The sequence below is a fragment of the Simochromis diagramma genome, unplaced genomic scaffold (genome assembly GCF_900408965.1).
Source record: "Simochromis diagramma unplaced genomic scaffold, fSimDia1.1 OVJJ01000304.1, whole genome shotgun sequence".
Lineage (NCBI taxonomy): Eukaryota > Metazoa > Chordata > Actinopteri > Cichliformes > Cichlidae > Simochromis > Simochromis diagramma.
In genome coordinates, this window is record NW_024387030.1 from 3,007,574 (window position 1) to 3,023,240 (window position 15,667).

Genomic DNA, 15,667 nt, shown 5'->3' on the forward strand with positions numbered 1-15,667 from the left:
ATCAGTCAAAACCTAGAAGAAAACAAAGCTCAATGATAACACAAAAAACCAAAATGCTGGATCACCGACCCAGGATCATAACAACTATTAGCTTAAAAGGTAATGCAGCCTAGAGACTGCTTTGAGCTCTTGGGGGCTTTTTTGTTACATATTATTTCATTCACTAATAGTAGGAAATCACATAATCACAGCCAGGTTAACCTCTGACACGATGCCCCTCCTTCACTATTTGTGGTAAACTATATAACACTGTTCTTAGCAAAGCTACTATTTGCCTCACAGAAATAATTAATTTAAATTCTCAAAAACAGTAACAAAATAGTAATTCTAGTTATACTAGATACTTTGGAATACCTGTCACACCTTCCACTGTTGCAGTTTGCAGACCTGGTAGTCGTTAAAAAGGCCTAATGGGCAGATATATGGTAGCGAGCCATCACTCCTGTATATACTTCCTCTGCTCCCAACCTATCGACAGCTACTGTATTACTGCTGCTGCTAAGACTTGGCTAGCCATTTGCAAACCCCACAGAGGTATTTTTAAGAGAGTCTGCGGCCGGCTCAGTAATTGTGACAGTGTCTGGCTGCTCCCAGTCGGGTCCGGCACAGTTACAGCTCCAGGCAAATCCAACCTCCGTGGGCAAACCTCTTGTCTCTGTTTATGGATTTTTAGTGTATTTCTCATTTTATGTTCATTGCTTCTGTCTCATCTATCTCTCGGCCCAGTTTACTGAGGAAAATGCAAAGCAAGCAGCAGCGCAGCATGCAGAATAGAGTGATGTCATTTATTGTGGTTTGGGGGGGACACACTGACTCCAATTTTTGGCCTGCCCCGTCTGAAGGCGCACTGTGTCTTGGAGTCGCTGGCTTTGGTGATTTAAAACCTGAAGTTTGCTTTTCACAATGATTTGTCTGGTCCTGGTCCTATACTGTAGCCTGCAGGCTTCAAATCCTGAGGAGCAGGAAACCAGCCAGACCAGACAAAACACTGAACACGTCGCTCACTGACAGGCAAAGAATGAGGTGTTGAAAGTGACCTGTGATGATGATTAAGTCAGCCACAGTGGCCGCACCATATAAGGCTGCATCGGTTAGTTCCTCTAAGAGCACTGATGTTGGCGTTAATCCTTCATTTAGACCCGGCTGATCCCAATCTGCATTCATCAGTGGAGATTGTCAGCAGCTATTGTAACAGTCACATCTCAGTGATGCATTTATGTGTTAATACTCCCATTATTTATATTTCTTTAATTCTTAAAAGGGTTAAAAATGTTGGCTTGAGGTTATGCATTTGTGCAGAGGTTAACTTAGGGGCCCTCTTAAACTTAAAGCCAGTATTCACAAAAACGCAAACAACATCCAGCTTTAAAAGACAGCTCTGATTAGCGCATACCTGTGACTCCAACAGACGCCTGCTTATCACCATTCAGAGAGACACGTTCAGGAAGCTAGTGTGAAAATCCTCGCGTGGGGTTTTTAATCCTGGGTCATTAATCTGTCTTTTTATCAACCGTTGAGACAGGTGGTGATGCAATGGTGTGTGGGATATTTTACTTGGACACCTTGGGCCTCTTAATCCTTTGTTTAAATGTCACGGCATTTAAAGACTATTGGTTGGAGACCATGCACATCCCCAGATATGGTCAGCTGACCATTTTTGGGAATTTTGCATTAAGTTCACTGTACTGAAAGGGCCTCTAACGTCTTAAGATCCAATAGAGCATCTTTAGAATGTAGTGTAATGAGACATTATCAATTGTAACTGCTCATTCATAGTTTTGTCAAGCTGTGTCACTAGTTTTCATGCTGTTATTTTGGATAAAAAATAAGATGATTAAAACTAGAATTAATGTCTCTTAAAATGGCTCCATTACATTTCATTCTTTAATTAAATGTCACTAAAGCTATGTCTTTGTACCCCAAGTTGGTGCTTTAGTAGTATACCCCTTGGGTTACTCGTACTCCTGCGTGGGAATCACTGGTTCAGTGTAGTGCTTCTTGTTTTAGTCTGTAATACCAAAGTAGTGCCATATGACACAAGAAATTCAGCCCATGTGTTCGCATTTTGTTGTGGAGGATAAAAACCTAGCACACAGTTAGTTGTAATGGGAAATTTTGCCTAATCTTGCTTTATAAAAGAGGCCCCATAATAGCAGCATGTTTGTGAGTGGCACACTGTGTAACGCTGCACATATACATTTTTAAGGTGTAACCTGTGGTTATATTGCGGGTTATACTGCAGTGCTTACACTTTAGTGTGGGTGGTTATGTGCACAGGATGGAGGGTATGTTTTCAAGAAGAGGAGGTATAATTTAAAGTTAGGCCTGTTTAATGTTTCAAAGTTAATTGTGTTTGTCAGTACATAGACTGTGACAGACATAAAGGTAGAGAGAGAGGGAAAATGAACATCTGGATGCTTCTTCTATCATCAGATTTGTGTTGTTGGGTTTCCATAGGGTTTGCTGACATCATCAGTCACATGGTTTGAGTCCATTTTTATTCAGAGCCTGCCCTGAAACTGTGGTGCCAGTGTGGGCTTGGCGCTCTGAAATAGACTGCACAATTCTGCTGACCAACAACTGGTGGGCAGCTTTTGGGGATGCAGCTGGAAGAATTACATCAGACCACGAGCTCCAAAAAGGAGATACAGGGAGCGGCTCTGGTGAAGAGTGGTCAGATGTGGTGTTTGGTGTTAAAGCATACAATAAATACAGGGACGGGATGATGTGGGGTGATCGAGGTTGAAACAGCAAAGTCACGCCTTTCCAAAAACACACAACAGATCTGTTTCTTTTCAGAAGCGTCTCAAGTTGTGTTCGACTGTCTGGCTGCTTTGGCTTTTCAGTTTGAGGTTGACACTCAGTCTGACCTTTGTCCTTGATTTAATTCTCACTGACCTTTAACTCTTTAGCAGTTCTGTGTCAGGAGTGGCACTGACTAACACTTGCACACAGTCGCTAATTTCTATTCCCTTTGCTCTTTGCTGTTGAGATATTTAAGTAGGATTTACCCTTAAGTAAGGGGGTTTTAGCAAAAAGAACAATGGCCACTTGTGTTTTTAGAGGGTTTAGTGTGTTGTTTCATTTGGGGATTTATGTAAAATTTTTATTACAGTGGGTTTGGCTTCATTTCAGTAATTTCATGATCCATTGACTTTGACTATTTTCCCCACCATTAACATGTAATTGCATGTCTCTGTTTTTCTCTTTTGGGACTGTTTCCTCTTTTTGAACAGATTTCCAGTGTGTAAACACCAAGTTATTGAGCCAGTCATTCACAATGTTTTTGCTGTCCGGATCTACATTTTCATTTTACCATAGCACTTTACGTTAGGTCGTGGCACATGAGAACTGGACTCACCTCTGACCTCTTGCTCATCATCCTTCAACCTGGTTATTTTTGAGAGCTCTTCCTGTTAAAAGAAGTTTTTCCTTCCCACTGTCCCCAAGTGCTGCTCATAGGAAATCACCTGATTAGTGTTCTTCTCTCTGTTTAATATTGTACTGCCTATGCACAATGTAACTGTTGTGGTGAATTGGTCCCACATCATTGCAATATTACACATCTGCAAAGTAGAGGTTCTTTTTTTTTACTTTTATAGAAAAACACGGTCATAATGGATAAAAAAAATGAATTTGCTCCTGATCAAAGTATCACAGAGTCAAATGTTTATCTATCTTTTGGTGTTAAAATGATGCAAGTATGCAGTAAAATCTTTTGTAAGTTGTAACAATTTGTTCTCTTTCTGAACACAAATCTTTTCCTCATGTGGAGCCAATTCCCTGATCAGTCTGACACTTTAAGGATAAGAAGCACATTTCCTGTTTAAAATGTTTTTGTGGGTGATTGGCAGTGTTAGTTCAGAGGACCTTAAACGATTAACCAAATCATGTCTCATCATACCATTATCCCCAGTATCACCAGAGTCACTGGTATCTCGCGTTTTAGTGAATTAATCAGAGTTAATAGAGCATTAACACATTCATGAAACCAAGCTGAACTGACACTGTCCCATGAGATGAGCAGTGTCCAAATCTGTGATCACTGACTGACTAATCCTTTACGTGTTAGGTAGCCAGATGGCAGTTAATCCTCTGCTAGACTGACATGAGGCTGCTTAGACTGACCTCTTTAGGCATAGAGCCTTTCAAAAGAGGCAGACTTATCTCCAGAGAGTAAAGGTTGTGGTGGTGAATTCACTTTTATCTTTTGTTATTGAGCCTCTTTAATCAAAAAATCTCTCTAGGAGCCTTGGTTCTCAGTGATAAACAAGCATACTGCTGTCAGTGTAAATCACTCGAACGAGGCTTCTTGCTCTAAATAAAAACACCTTTCTTGATCGCGGTGTTTCTCAGGCTTAGGATTTTTTTAAACATTAATATAAATTCTTCTTGTAACTATTTTTTTCCAAAACCTGGCTGTCTAAGTACTTATTTAAGAATCCGTGTCTGGGCTTGGTGTCATACTTTTCTTTTTATACGTATATATAGAGTAACCAGACCCGGACAGCCAGCAGCCTGTTGGCTTGCTGAGTCCTTACCAAACACGTGTGGAGAGACAGCCACCGTTGAGGTTTAATGCTATTTTGTGTTTTGCTTTCTGCATTTTTCTTCTTCGAGTATCCACTTGTCTGGAATCACTTAAGTTTGACCTCAGAAAGCATCAGCAACATAAGCCGCAAGATTATTTTCAGCAGGATTGTCTCATCAGTTGGCAGCAGCTGGATAGTTTCTGTCTGCACGTGCTTGTGTATGAGCGTCTGTCTGTGTGGAGTACTGTACTTGCAAATGTGTGCATTAATCCCCACTTTCTGTGTATATGGTGTGTATTTCAGCTGATAGCAAGTTTGAAAAGAGAGATCCTGTCACTTAAGGAGGAGCTGGCCATGGTGACTGGAGAGCAGAGAGACGACCGACTAACTCCAGAGGAGATCCAGAAGTACGTCACCTCTACTTTTTAAAGTCCTCGTGCTTTTAATCGTTGCATCGTCAGATGTTGTTCTCGAGTTAACTAAGAATGTAGAGCAGCTCAAACGTGTATCCAAGCTCCACAGACTGTATGTAAAAGATGGAAGTAGCCGGTGTGACGTCACATGATGATATGTGGGTTCTGAATTAGTGTTATCACCATCATCATGTTGTTTTCTGTGCCAGAAGATGATCAGATGAAGATCACACAGACACAGATATTGCTAATTAGTGCTTAGTTAAAATTTTCGTGCCATTTAGTTTTACTGAGTCAGATATGACCATATTTGGATTAGAGGGTGGAAGGTTAAGCGCAAACACTAAGCGGTTTTGTTTGCAAGCTGCATCAGCAAACTGTATAGCTGCATTCTTACCAACCTTGAGACCTCAGAATTAGGGAGACATTCAAAAGGGCTGTTGGGGGGGTGGTATACATATACATATATATACAAAACACTTGAATTTTACAATGTTTATTTATCGGATAAAATAAGTTAAATGACACCGTTATTATTGTCCGGCTGGAAACAGCGGGGGTGTCCAAATTCAGAGGCTGCGTCCACCTGACCGGACCCGGCCTAAGTGGGCCAGGTCCTCCGAAAGCTGGGTAGACTGGAAATGAGTGACGGTGAAATTGGATGGTCTAGCCTTCAGAATTACATCACGAGATCTCTCGGTGAAGTGAAACTCTGCCGTCTGCTCCTTACTATCTAAAATATAACCAGACGCTGGCGTAAATTTTCGACCATCTCACACTTCTGTTTAATCAGTTTTCTGTTTGACGTTTATTCAGCTGTGTGAAAACCCCGGAGGAACCCACCCGAGGGATTAATAAAGTTTTATTTTATCTAATCTAATCTAATAACTTTAATCTCAGCCAAATCGATTTACTCATGAACAAATAAAACACTGAAAAAGGCCAAACAATAACATGTTTAAGTTATTTAAGTGACTTATATATCATGTTTAACCTGAGTAGCGAAAGACCGAATTTGAAAACAATGTGCTGGGAGTTTGCTGTTCTCGTCGGCTCAGATATTTGAAGTTTACACAGCTACATTCTCGCCTGAAAATACGCTAAAAGTAAAAGAGTAAAGAGTAATATTGAGCTAAGTAGCTGCAGTAGTAGTAGCCATTGTTGGAAACTGGAATTGGCTGGGCCAATCTGGGATATAGTTTTTCAATTTTGTTGTCCGGGTGGAAAATCGGGAGAAAATCAGGAGAAATTTGGGAGAATCGTGGTGCTGGGAGATTTTCGGGAGGGGCACTGAAATTCGGGATTCTCACGGAAAAATCGGGTGGGTTGGCATGTATGTACAGGTGCTACACAGATGTACAGGTACCTGCTAATAAATGCTAAGTAACAAACAATTTCATTGTTTCATCAGCCCCTAATATTATAATCAAATTATTATTATAATTATTAATTTGATAATTGGAGTAGAGACCAAACTATTTTCTGTAGCTAACTGTGAACATGTCTATTTCTGATGTAAAGCTGAATATTTAACATTGAGGTCTGTTGGGATAGTCGTTTTGCATTTCACTGAAGCGTTTCCTTCATTTTCAGGCCTAGAGAGTGCTGTGTTGATCCTCAGACCCACAGAAAAGTGCAGAGTATACTTTATGAACTGTAATTTGTATTTGCAAAGCTCAAACCCACAGATTCTTAAGGAAAAATGTCTGGTGATTTATAAGTATTTGGGGACTGCCTAATGTGCGTATATAACTTATGGTGCTGGCTTCACGTTGGTGCTGAGTTGAAGTCTTGCTCAGTGCGGCTTAACCAGATCTCATGGCGTTTCCCAGCGCTGCTTTATTTCTGCTGCTGTACTCAAGTGGCAGACTGACCCAGGCAGTCGGGCAGGGCCAGGGTTCAGACCAGAGGTTTCATGGAGGATTTGGCAGATTGCTCCTCAAATACTGATGCATTTCCCATGCCTTCGCCCCCACAGTTCACCCGTTTTATTATTTCCTCTCTACCCAGGTGATTATCCTTGATTTGCCTCTGTTTGTGCCAAACTCACACTGGGAATCTTTAATAGTATCTATTATGACCACATTTGCTGGATTTTTTTTGTTGTCGTTTCCTCTCTATTTGATGTCCCCACTCATTTCCTGCGCTGATCGATCGCACATATCCTGGGTTATTTACTGTCACAGTTCCAAACGCACACACATCCTCGGGACTGCTGGGCTTTTGTGTTTCCAAAAGACACTTCTGTGTCAGTCCACTTCTATACAAGCTAAAGTCAAAGTAAATGTTTTAACAAGCAGTGTTAGTTTGCTACACTTGCTTGATAACAGCTCACATCACACACAGTTGAGCCACTTCTTGGAAAGTTTCCGATTCCAGTGTTTTTTCTTTCCTCTTGCAAAGTATTGAACATTGCATCCAAGGGCATTCTTAAGGTTCATGAAACCACTGATGTCTTGCAGGACCCTGAAACAGGACCGCTGCGTTTGTTTTAAGTCCTTCATCATGTAAACCTTGCATGTTCTTATGTTGAACAAAAAATAAAAACCACACACTGTCGTGTCTACATTGGATGGGTTTGGGCACTTGCCTCCTGCTCTTTTCCTGTGGCCGCTTCCAGATCTTGAAGAACTAATGTTTGGACTATCGTTTAATGATAGTTTATCAACAGTCCGGCCCAGTGGAGCTGAAACACAAGTTTAAGTAAATAGTTTTCTTTGACCAGACCCACATTTTAAACTACTCAAATGTATATCTTAACTGTTTAAGTGCTGAGTGAGGAAGAATATAAGAGGGAGTGTGGCCCTGCTTAGATGGTCTCTGTGTGTTTATGTGCACGTGTTTAGATTGGAGGAGCTCGTTAAGGCTTATCTGGATGATCCCGATCCAGATGTGACACTGTCACTGGGACCAGACATGAGAAAGATCCAGCACTGCTTCTCCCTGCTAAAGGTAATGTATTCACAGTAACCTATGTGTACAGTCTAAGGAGCTTGGAAAGAAAGTGACTGGACTTAAGTTTTGTGAAGACACTCACCTCTCATCCAAGAGGCTTCTTCAGTTTTAAAACCAAATGGTGGAGAGTTTTAAACTCTAGTGGGGATTGTCCCTTAAGAGTGTTGTTGACCCATTATTGATCATGTGCCTCGTCACATGACCCAAGGTGTGAAACAAGGCATCGGTCATTACCCGTATTATTCGGTAAAATCACTGTGAGACTACCATTACTTGGAGGACTGAGAATCTGCACAGTCCTGCTAAGTCGCCTCAGCTGGTGAACGGGACAGTTAGACACAGTTTTTTTTCAATTTTCATTAATCGGGTAGGGCTGTGCGATATCACCGAAATCTCATATGTCGATTTAAGACATCTATTGTCCCAATAACGATATAAATCACAAAAATTTTATATTTTCTGTAAATTCTGTGAATCTCGGGCAGCTCGATTTGTGTGTTTCCAGCTGTGCGTCGTGTAGCTGGAGTCGAGTGTTTTAACCGATGCATGAAACTATACATTTTTAGACATAAGTTGTAACGGCCACCGTTTTCTTTGTGAGTATTTATTACACACGTGTGCTGCAGGGAAAAGCCTGTTCTAACGTCTGAGTCTAAGGTTTACTTTGCTTCTCATCCATAAATACTCTGCATACTCTGTCACGTGATTCAGTTTATTTTGAAAAGTCTCAACAGGATCTTGAGCTTTATTGTGAAAGGTTTATGTGGAATGTAAACAAGCGGACATGCAATGGTTTTACCGTTGTTGTTGCTAACGACAACGCATAAAAACAGGCGCTTGTTCGTCTGTAGTGTGGTTATATTAAATATAAGAGAAAGAGAGAACTTTAAGAAATGAATATAGCCACTACAGTGACCATCAAAACGATGAAAAAATATTGCCGTAAACAGTTTATTTTGCGACACCGCGAAACAAATGTTAGCATAAAATAAAATGATAGACGTTTTTATATCGTCATCCGATATATATCGTTATATCGACCAGCCCTATAATCTGGTGTTAATGTCTTTTTTTAAATTATGTTCTTTTGATTTGAGCAACAGATTTTCAGTGAATTCATCATAAATTTAATCATTTATTTTTTGTCATGTCTGTTAAAATATGCAATTATTTTACTAATTTGATCACACATTTATTAATGAACTCTAAATCTTTTTAATGTCTATTTTACAGTTCAGTTACTGAATTAATGAAACCACCAAAATTTTTATTTCCCACCATTCATCACCTCAGCTTTGACCAGGTGACCCACATCTTCTGAACTGCTCGCCCAGCTGTCACCCCCTGAGTTATGGTTGAAACTTATTTAAATGAATTTCCTGCTTTCAAGCAATTAAAGGCTCTGTGGAAGGTTACTGACTAATCAGAATTTTATCACTGTAATTTCACTGAAATAGCCAACATTAAACTCATTAACTAGGAATGTATTGTATGCGTACGCAGTCACGGGAAATAACGTTTTGGTATTGTGTGTGGCTGCTAAATCTCACTCTGAAAATGTTTTACTTCTTAGTGATGTCAGATTTTACTCAGAGTTGTTGATTTTGATGGCTGAAGGCTGATTTTCCCACAGCCTGGCTAAAGTCTGAAGACAGAGTTTTGCAGTTATTTGCCATTTAATTAGATCCTAGGTGTAATGTTGACACGCCGCCCTTAATGCATGTCTTTAAGTTAAAACTTTCCAAGAATTTCCACCTGATCGTAGCAAACAACCCATCTGAAAACTCATCCATGCCATTTTCTTTCCCACTCACCTAACCCGAGTCACTAGAAGGCAGCGGCACTGCCATTTAAAGATGTGTTGTTATTTTTCACAGTTTAATGAAATTTTCTAGCTACATGAAAGTGATGGCCCTGTGACAACCTGGGAGACTTTTCAGGAGGTCTTGATTACTTTCAACAGTGAATTAGATAAGCAGTTAAGGAAACAGTTAACTGAGATCAAACATATTTACATGAAATATTAAAGTTGATCTCTTCGGCTTTTTCTTTATTTCCCTTGATAATCCTGTTCCAATAGTAGATGCTCTTTTCCAACATGGTCAAAGTTTCACATAGTAACTGCTCTAAATGCTCAGTTTTACACCGTTATTTTTTTGTTTTGTTTAGTTTTTTTTAATTCTTGGCTACGTATTGTGTCACAGAGTGGAAATATCACAGCAGTACGGTGGCCCTGAGAGGCCAAACGGACTGCAACTTAAGAAAGCACCAGCAATAAGAAAAACGCTGTTTTTCTCTCCAGAAATACTTCCCTTGTGCTTTTGAAAAATCTGTTTTTTCCTATTTCCGTTTTTGTTTGTTCTATTTTTGTTTTTGTTTTTCCTATTTATGTTATGTTTTGTGTTCTTTTACAGTGTTTTTCTTATTGCTGGTGTTTTCTTAAGTTGCAGTCCGTTTGGCCTCTCAGGGCCACCGTACAGCAGTGACCAACATAACATTAAGAGCAGATTACATCCTGGCTACTTTTGTATATTTACTGTCCTGTAAAAAAGGTCATCTTCATTGTTTTCTATGGAAGTTAATCAATAATAATACTGCAAAATGTATTCAATTTATATTAGCAGTAGATTTACAGTCTAAATCTGCAAAATAATTGTTAACGTAAGCTTTAAAATAAATGTAGTAAATACTGGACATCCTGCATGCTACAGGTATCTCAGATAGAAAGAGAGAGAGGCAATCTTGTTGGTCAGAGATTGTGTCAAATAAACGAGTAGTTTCCATAGAGAAGGCTTCTGGTTTTAACTTGTTCTTAATTCAGATTGTCTGTCATTATTTTAAAATAGTGGGAGTAGCTGAAAAGATTGCATCTATTCATGTTCAAGCTTGTTGAACATGAAGCTTGAAGAGTGCCATGTTAGTTGAAGTGATCTGATAAAGGGCTCTTTACCTGTGGAGGTTTTGATTGCGATTATAGTAATGACACTGTTGCTGTCAACTCTAGAAAAAATAATCTCTTTCGCCGTTGCTGTAGCAGCGCCACCTGTTTGATGCTTGTGGTATTTCATAGAGGAGAACCTGCAGCTCCAACTATGACAATGTAATTTTAACTGCTGTTGGTTTTCCCTGTAGATGCTTACTGGGCTGCATCCTTTAAGCCTTTTTAATCATACATGTGCTAAATATACTTGATAGTCGGCATTCATCTACACTCAGTGTTGGCTTCCTGCTGTGTCAGTAAGGTGGCTATCAGCCTGGCACTGGTTATGTTGTACCCTACAGAGTCACATATCTCTAGCTGTGAACTCCAATTGATTTTCAAACCTTTTAAAAAAGTTGACTTAAATGTTCTAAAAAGTATAAATTCATGTGTTTAAAAATGATTTAAAACTTTTGAAGGAACATCTGTCATGACCTTATGTCCAAAACATCTATATATGGTGTTGAAGCGATATCAACTGAAGTTTAAATAGGGTTGGGTTGTACTTAAGTGCAATACCAATTTGTATCACAAGATGCTACATTTTGTTAATACAACATTTATTCAACCGTTAGAAACATTGATTTTCAGTGAAAAGAGGCAAAAAAAGCCTTTTGCTGAAATGCCGGTAGCTAAAAAGAAATACCAAAAACATACACAATAGTGAAGGTGGTTGGTGCTGCCAGGTGGTGAAGATTTTAGATTGATCCTTCAATCCCAGAAAGTATCTTTAAAGGGAGGGGTTCCTGAGACGTTTGTTGAAATAAGTATATCAAAGGGACAGCACAGGTTGAGTTACTTGGAGACAAAGTTAGAGAGGCAAGGTGGAGATGGTTTGGACTTGTGCAGAGAAGTATTGTTGTATTTAATATCTGGCAGCTGGTGCTCAGACTGAACTAAACACTTGGGTGAGTTGTTGTTAGAAAATTTGTGTTTTTACAGTTCTTTTTGCTTTGGCTATCTACTCAGTTTGCCCTTGCATGTTGTGCATAAAATGTTTGTAGAAAAGTTCTCATTTATGGAGAAAGTCTTAGGCAATGACGTGCTGCTGCTGCTGCTGCTGCTGAGCAATGGGAAAATGCTGCAGTACTCACGTCGTCCCTGGGCTTTGGTTTGGTTGAAGTTTGAGCAGCCACCAGAAGCTGTTCCAGACCCCACTTTAACTTCTGTTTATCTCTCCTTCAGTTTGTTATGATCCGCAAACTCTATCTCCCGTTCAGTTTACATTCCTCTGAGCATCACCCGAGTCGCACTCCAGTGAACCTGTAAGAGTTCGTCCGGTTTGAATTTCATTTCATTTCTCTTTGTTCCCAGCGCTGATTGTCACCATTTCAGGCTTTTGTTCAACAGTTTATCTTTTGTGTTTCTGTGCCACAGTGATGACATGAAACTGAAAAGTTATTTTACAAGCCTGGGGAGCATCATCCTAGCGCAAAATGTTCAGGGTCAAGCTTCACTCCTCTTTTGTGCCTTCTGCATTTGCAAAAATTACATTTCCCCTAATATGTTTCAGATTTAAAGACCCTGTCTGAGCACCTGTGTTAAAAAAAAAAAATCACGAAATCTTTATTGTAACTGTCTTTGTGTGTGTGTCTGTGTGTGTGTGTGCACGCGTGTGTGTGTACAGGTAATTATTTGGGACAAAAAGGGAGGAAAAAACAGATCCAGTGATGACAAAGCAACACCAGCAGCAACAGGGAGGGAAGAAGAAATTCAACACAGCCACCAAAGTGCAGGAGAGGTGGCCAAATTAAAAGAGATGCTCGGGCAACGTGATAACGAGATTAGTATCCTTTGGCTTGCTGCAGCTAGCTTACTTCAGCTCCAGTTAATTTCTATAAAGAAATATCTGATATTTCATACTGGAAGACTTTTTTCTTTCTGTTTCTAGTCTGTGTTTTATTGATCCATCATGTTTGAGCATTGGTTGCACATAGATCAAAGCCTGTGTGGAGAGGCAATAAGGGATTGAATGTTCTGAAGTGCAATTTCAAAACCACCAGCTACCGTCTGACTTTTTTTTTTTTTAACAATCAGCGAGGCACACAGAACACAACGTCTTGGCCTACATTTCTGTTCTCCGTTATTTTGATATTCTAGCTGCACAAGAAAACTTGGCAAAATTGGCTTTTGCATCCACAAGCTTAGTCATTAGAATATTTGCCAGGTTCCTGGACTGAGCGTCAATAAGAAGCAATAAAAATCTGATTGTACTAAAAAATTGTTTTACAAACAAAGGAAAAATAATTAGGGACCTTGGTATGAAACATCAAACCTCTTATGTGTTTTAACTTATTTTGACTAACTACCTATCCCATATGGTGAAATGACTGTTTTTACCCAAAATGTACTTTTCAAAGATCTCTCCTGTGAATTATCAGGAAAGAGAACAATCATCCAGGGTACCATTGCTTGTTTCTGCTACTCTGCGTCTTAGACATTAAATTGGTGCAGTTTTGATGTTGAAGCTATGATGTATCCCATGATACTGAAGCTCCAAGTTGTTATAGGAGAAATCAAGCTGAATAAAATCAAGATTTTGGCTTTAGGTTGTGAGACTTGGAACGTGTCTAAAATTGATTTGGTTTCAGTTTTTAATTGAACTCTTTCATCTATTATGAGAATCAAAAATGCTGGAAAAAGTACCATTAAAACAACTTAAAAACTGAAATTTTGACCCTATTTTTAATTACTTTGAGGACCTGTAACTTAGAAAGGTAAAAGTTTGCATGGCTTCATTAAATACAGTAAATGCACTGGTACCTATATAGCACTTTTATACTCGAACACCATAAGCCTCATTCATCCAATCAAACACAGATTCATACAAGCTCTTTTTTGCTATACTTTGTCTAACAGTCAGACACACACTCACTCCGATGGATGCATTGGCATTAACTGTGGGTTCAGTATTTTGCCCAAGGATACTTTGGCATGCAAACTTGAGGAGCCAGGGAGCAAACTGTCAACCTTCTAACTGGTAGAAGATGCTGAACATCTAAAACAATATTAAGTCATAACATTTGCTGGCTTCTTACTTCTTTACCTTACAGTTTTACTAACTCATTCAGGAGATAACTCATGTTAGCACACCCACACATGCCCAGACTCATCTGTTTTGGAAGTGACAGTTATATGTCAAGATGCTACATGTAATGATATTTATTTAATGCATCAGTAGGGAAATGAGGCAAAAATCACCTTGACTGGTGAGCTGTATTGACCTGATAGGACTGCGTGCACATTTGGTGCAATTTCAAACCACAGAGATTCAGATCCAGATGTACAGCATCTCATTCCTCTAATATACGGCTTCCACTGTTCACGCTTAGCTCAAACAAGAGTTACAGTGTTTAAGGAAATGGCTTTTTTAAATTGGGTGATAATGGGTGGAAAATAAATTGAGTAGAGTGGATTTCAATTTAAATTAGTCTTTCTGCATCCCACCTCAGCATTTAATCACACTTACTGCTGATAGTAAAGCCTTCATTAGGAGAAAGGTCTTTATAGGAAATGTGTCTGTGTTATTGCACGGTTGGGTTACTGCACTTCTGTGAAATATAAGTAGGTTAACATTCATCACTAGCACACCACAAAAACACAGATTCTAATGACTGCTGTTAATCATAATTACTATTAATCATAATAATGGTATTGGTGTGTGAATACGATATTTCTAATGGCTTTATGGGATTATTCCACCCTCAGCCCCTTTTGCTGTGGCTTGCCGTTAGATCACTGCACATTAGCTGGAAAATTGAGACGTCTGCTTGATTATTTAGCCAGAAAATCCACAGGTCTCCTAAACAAATCGAATATTATCATACAGATATTTTACCGTAGTATTTCTTGGACCTGTTTTTTGGAATGTAAATTCCTTTCTTCTTTGATTTTTTCCCCCTCAAATTGTCACATACTGGTTTTCACATGATGCACGTGTAATTGCCAAAAGTGCCCCTGTACGTGTCTAAAGGCGCATATTACAGTCACTAATGTACATGCTCTCCTGACCATGTTGCCTTCTTTCATTGTGAAGTTTGTATATAAGGTTGCAGTAGCCTAAACTGTCAATCCTTCAGTCAGGGTGGTCTGTCTGCACTTTGTAACATTATAGTCTGTAAGAGTGACATTATTTCCAAACAGATCACTAATAACTATCTAGATTTCAAACCTGTATCCGCTAGCTAATTACTGTGCTGCCCATGTCTGTATGAATGTCCTACACCCTTGGCTCTACAGCGACACTGAGGAGTCCTCACAGGGTTTATTATGGGAAAGTTCCCAGTAAAACAAGGGGGGGGGGCATCCTATCTGCATGGGAGTTAGGGCACCTGGTTTTGCTTAGTTGACTCTGCAAGAGTGAATAGATATCCACCAGTAACATGATGACAGAGAAGCAACAAACATAGCAGATTTTAAACAAACGAAGAAAGCACAGTGGTTAGGGTGACAAATAAAACAAGCCGATGTCAAAATGACAAGGTTTTCTGAGGACAGCTCATGTGGTCACATTGCACCTTAAAAACGAAAAAGGATCGGCAAATTTCAGAGAAATCTGAATTTATGAGATATAAAACAATAGAATCCAAATTTCATGCTAATGAAATGAGAGAAAATATTGACCTGATTTCTGTGGAGCTTGATTATCCCGAGTTTTCCTAACAGCAAAGTGTTATTAATTTATTTATTTATACACTTTTTTTTAAAGCAAAGTTTATGCTAGTTAAACTCAAAGTGTATATATTGTAGTTTATATCAATGCATGCTGACACACGTCTCTGTCATGC

At 39.3% G+C, this 15,667-nt stretch overlaps 1 protein-coding gene across 3 annotated transcripts in view; it reads left to right on the forward strand.

The window, feature by feature from the left end:
* Positions 1-15,667, forward strand: part of kif6 (kinesin family member 6) — a 77,335-nt gene that overhangs the window by 32,033 nt on the left and 29,635 nt on the right. For all 3 annotated transcript variants that reach the window (XM_040041871.1, XM_040041869.1, XM_040041868.1), the window contains exons 10-12: positions 4,836-4,939; positions 7,792-7,897; positions 12,508-12,667. In XM_040041871.1, coding sequence (XP_039897805.1) covers positions 4,836-4,939; positions 7,792-7,897; positions 12,508-12,667 — 370 coding nt within the window. The remainder of the gene's footprint in view (positions 1-4,835; positions 4,940-7,791; positions 7,898-12,507; positions 12,668-15,667) is intronic.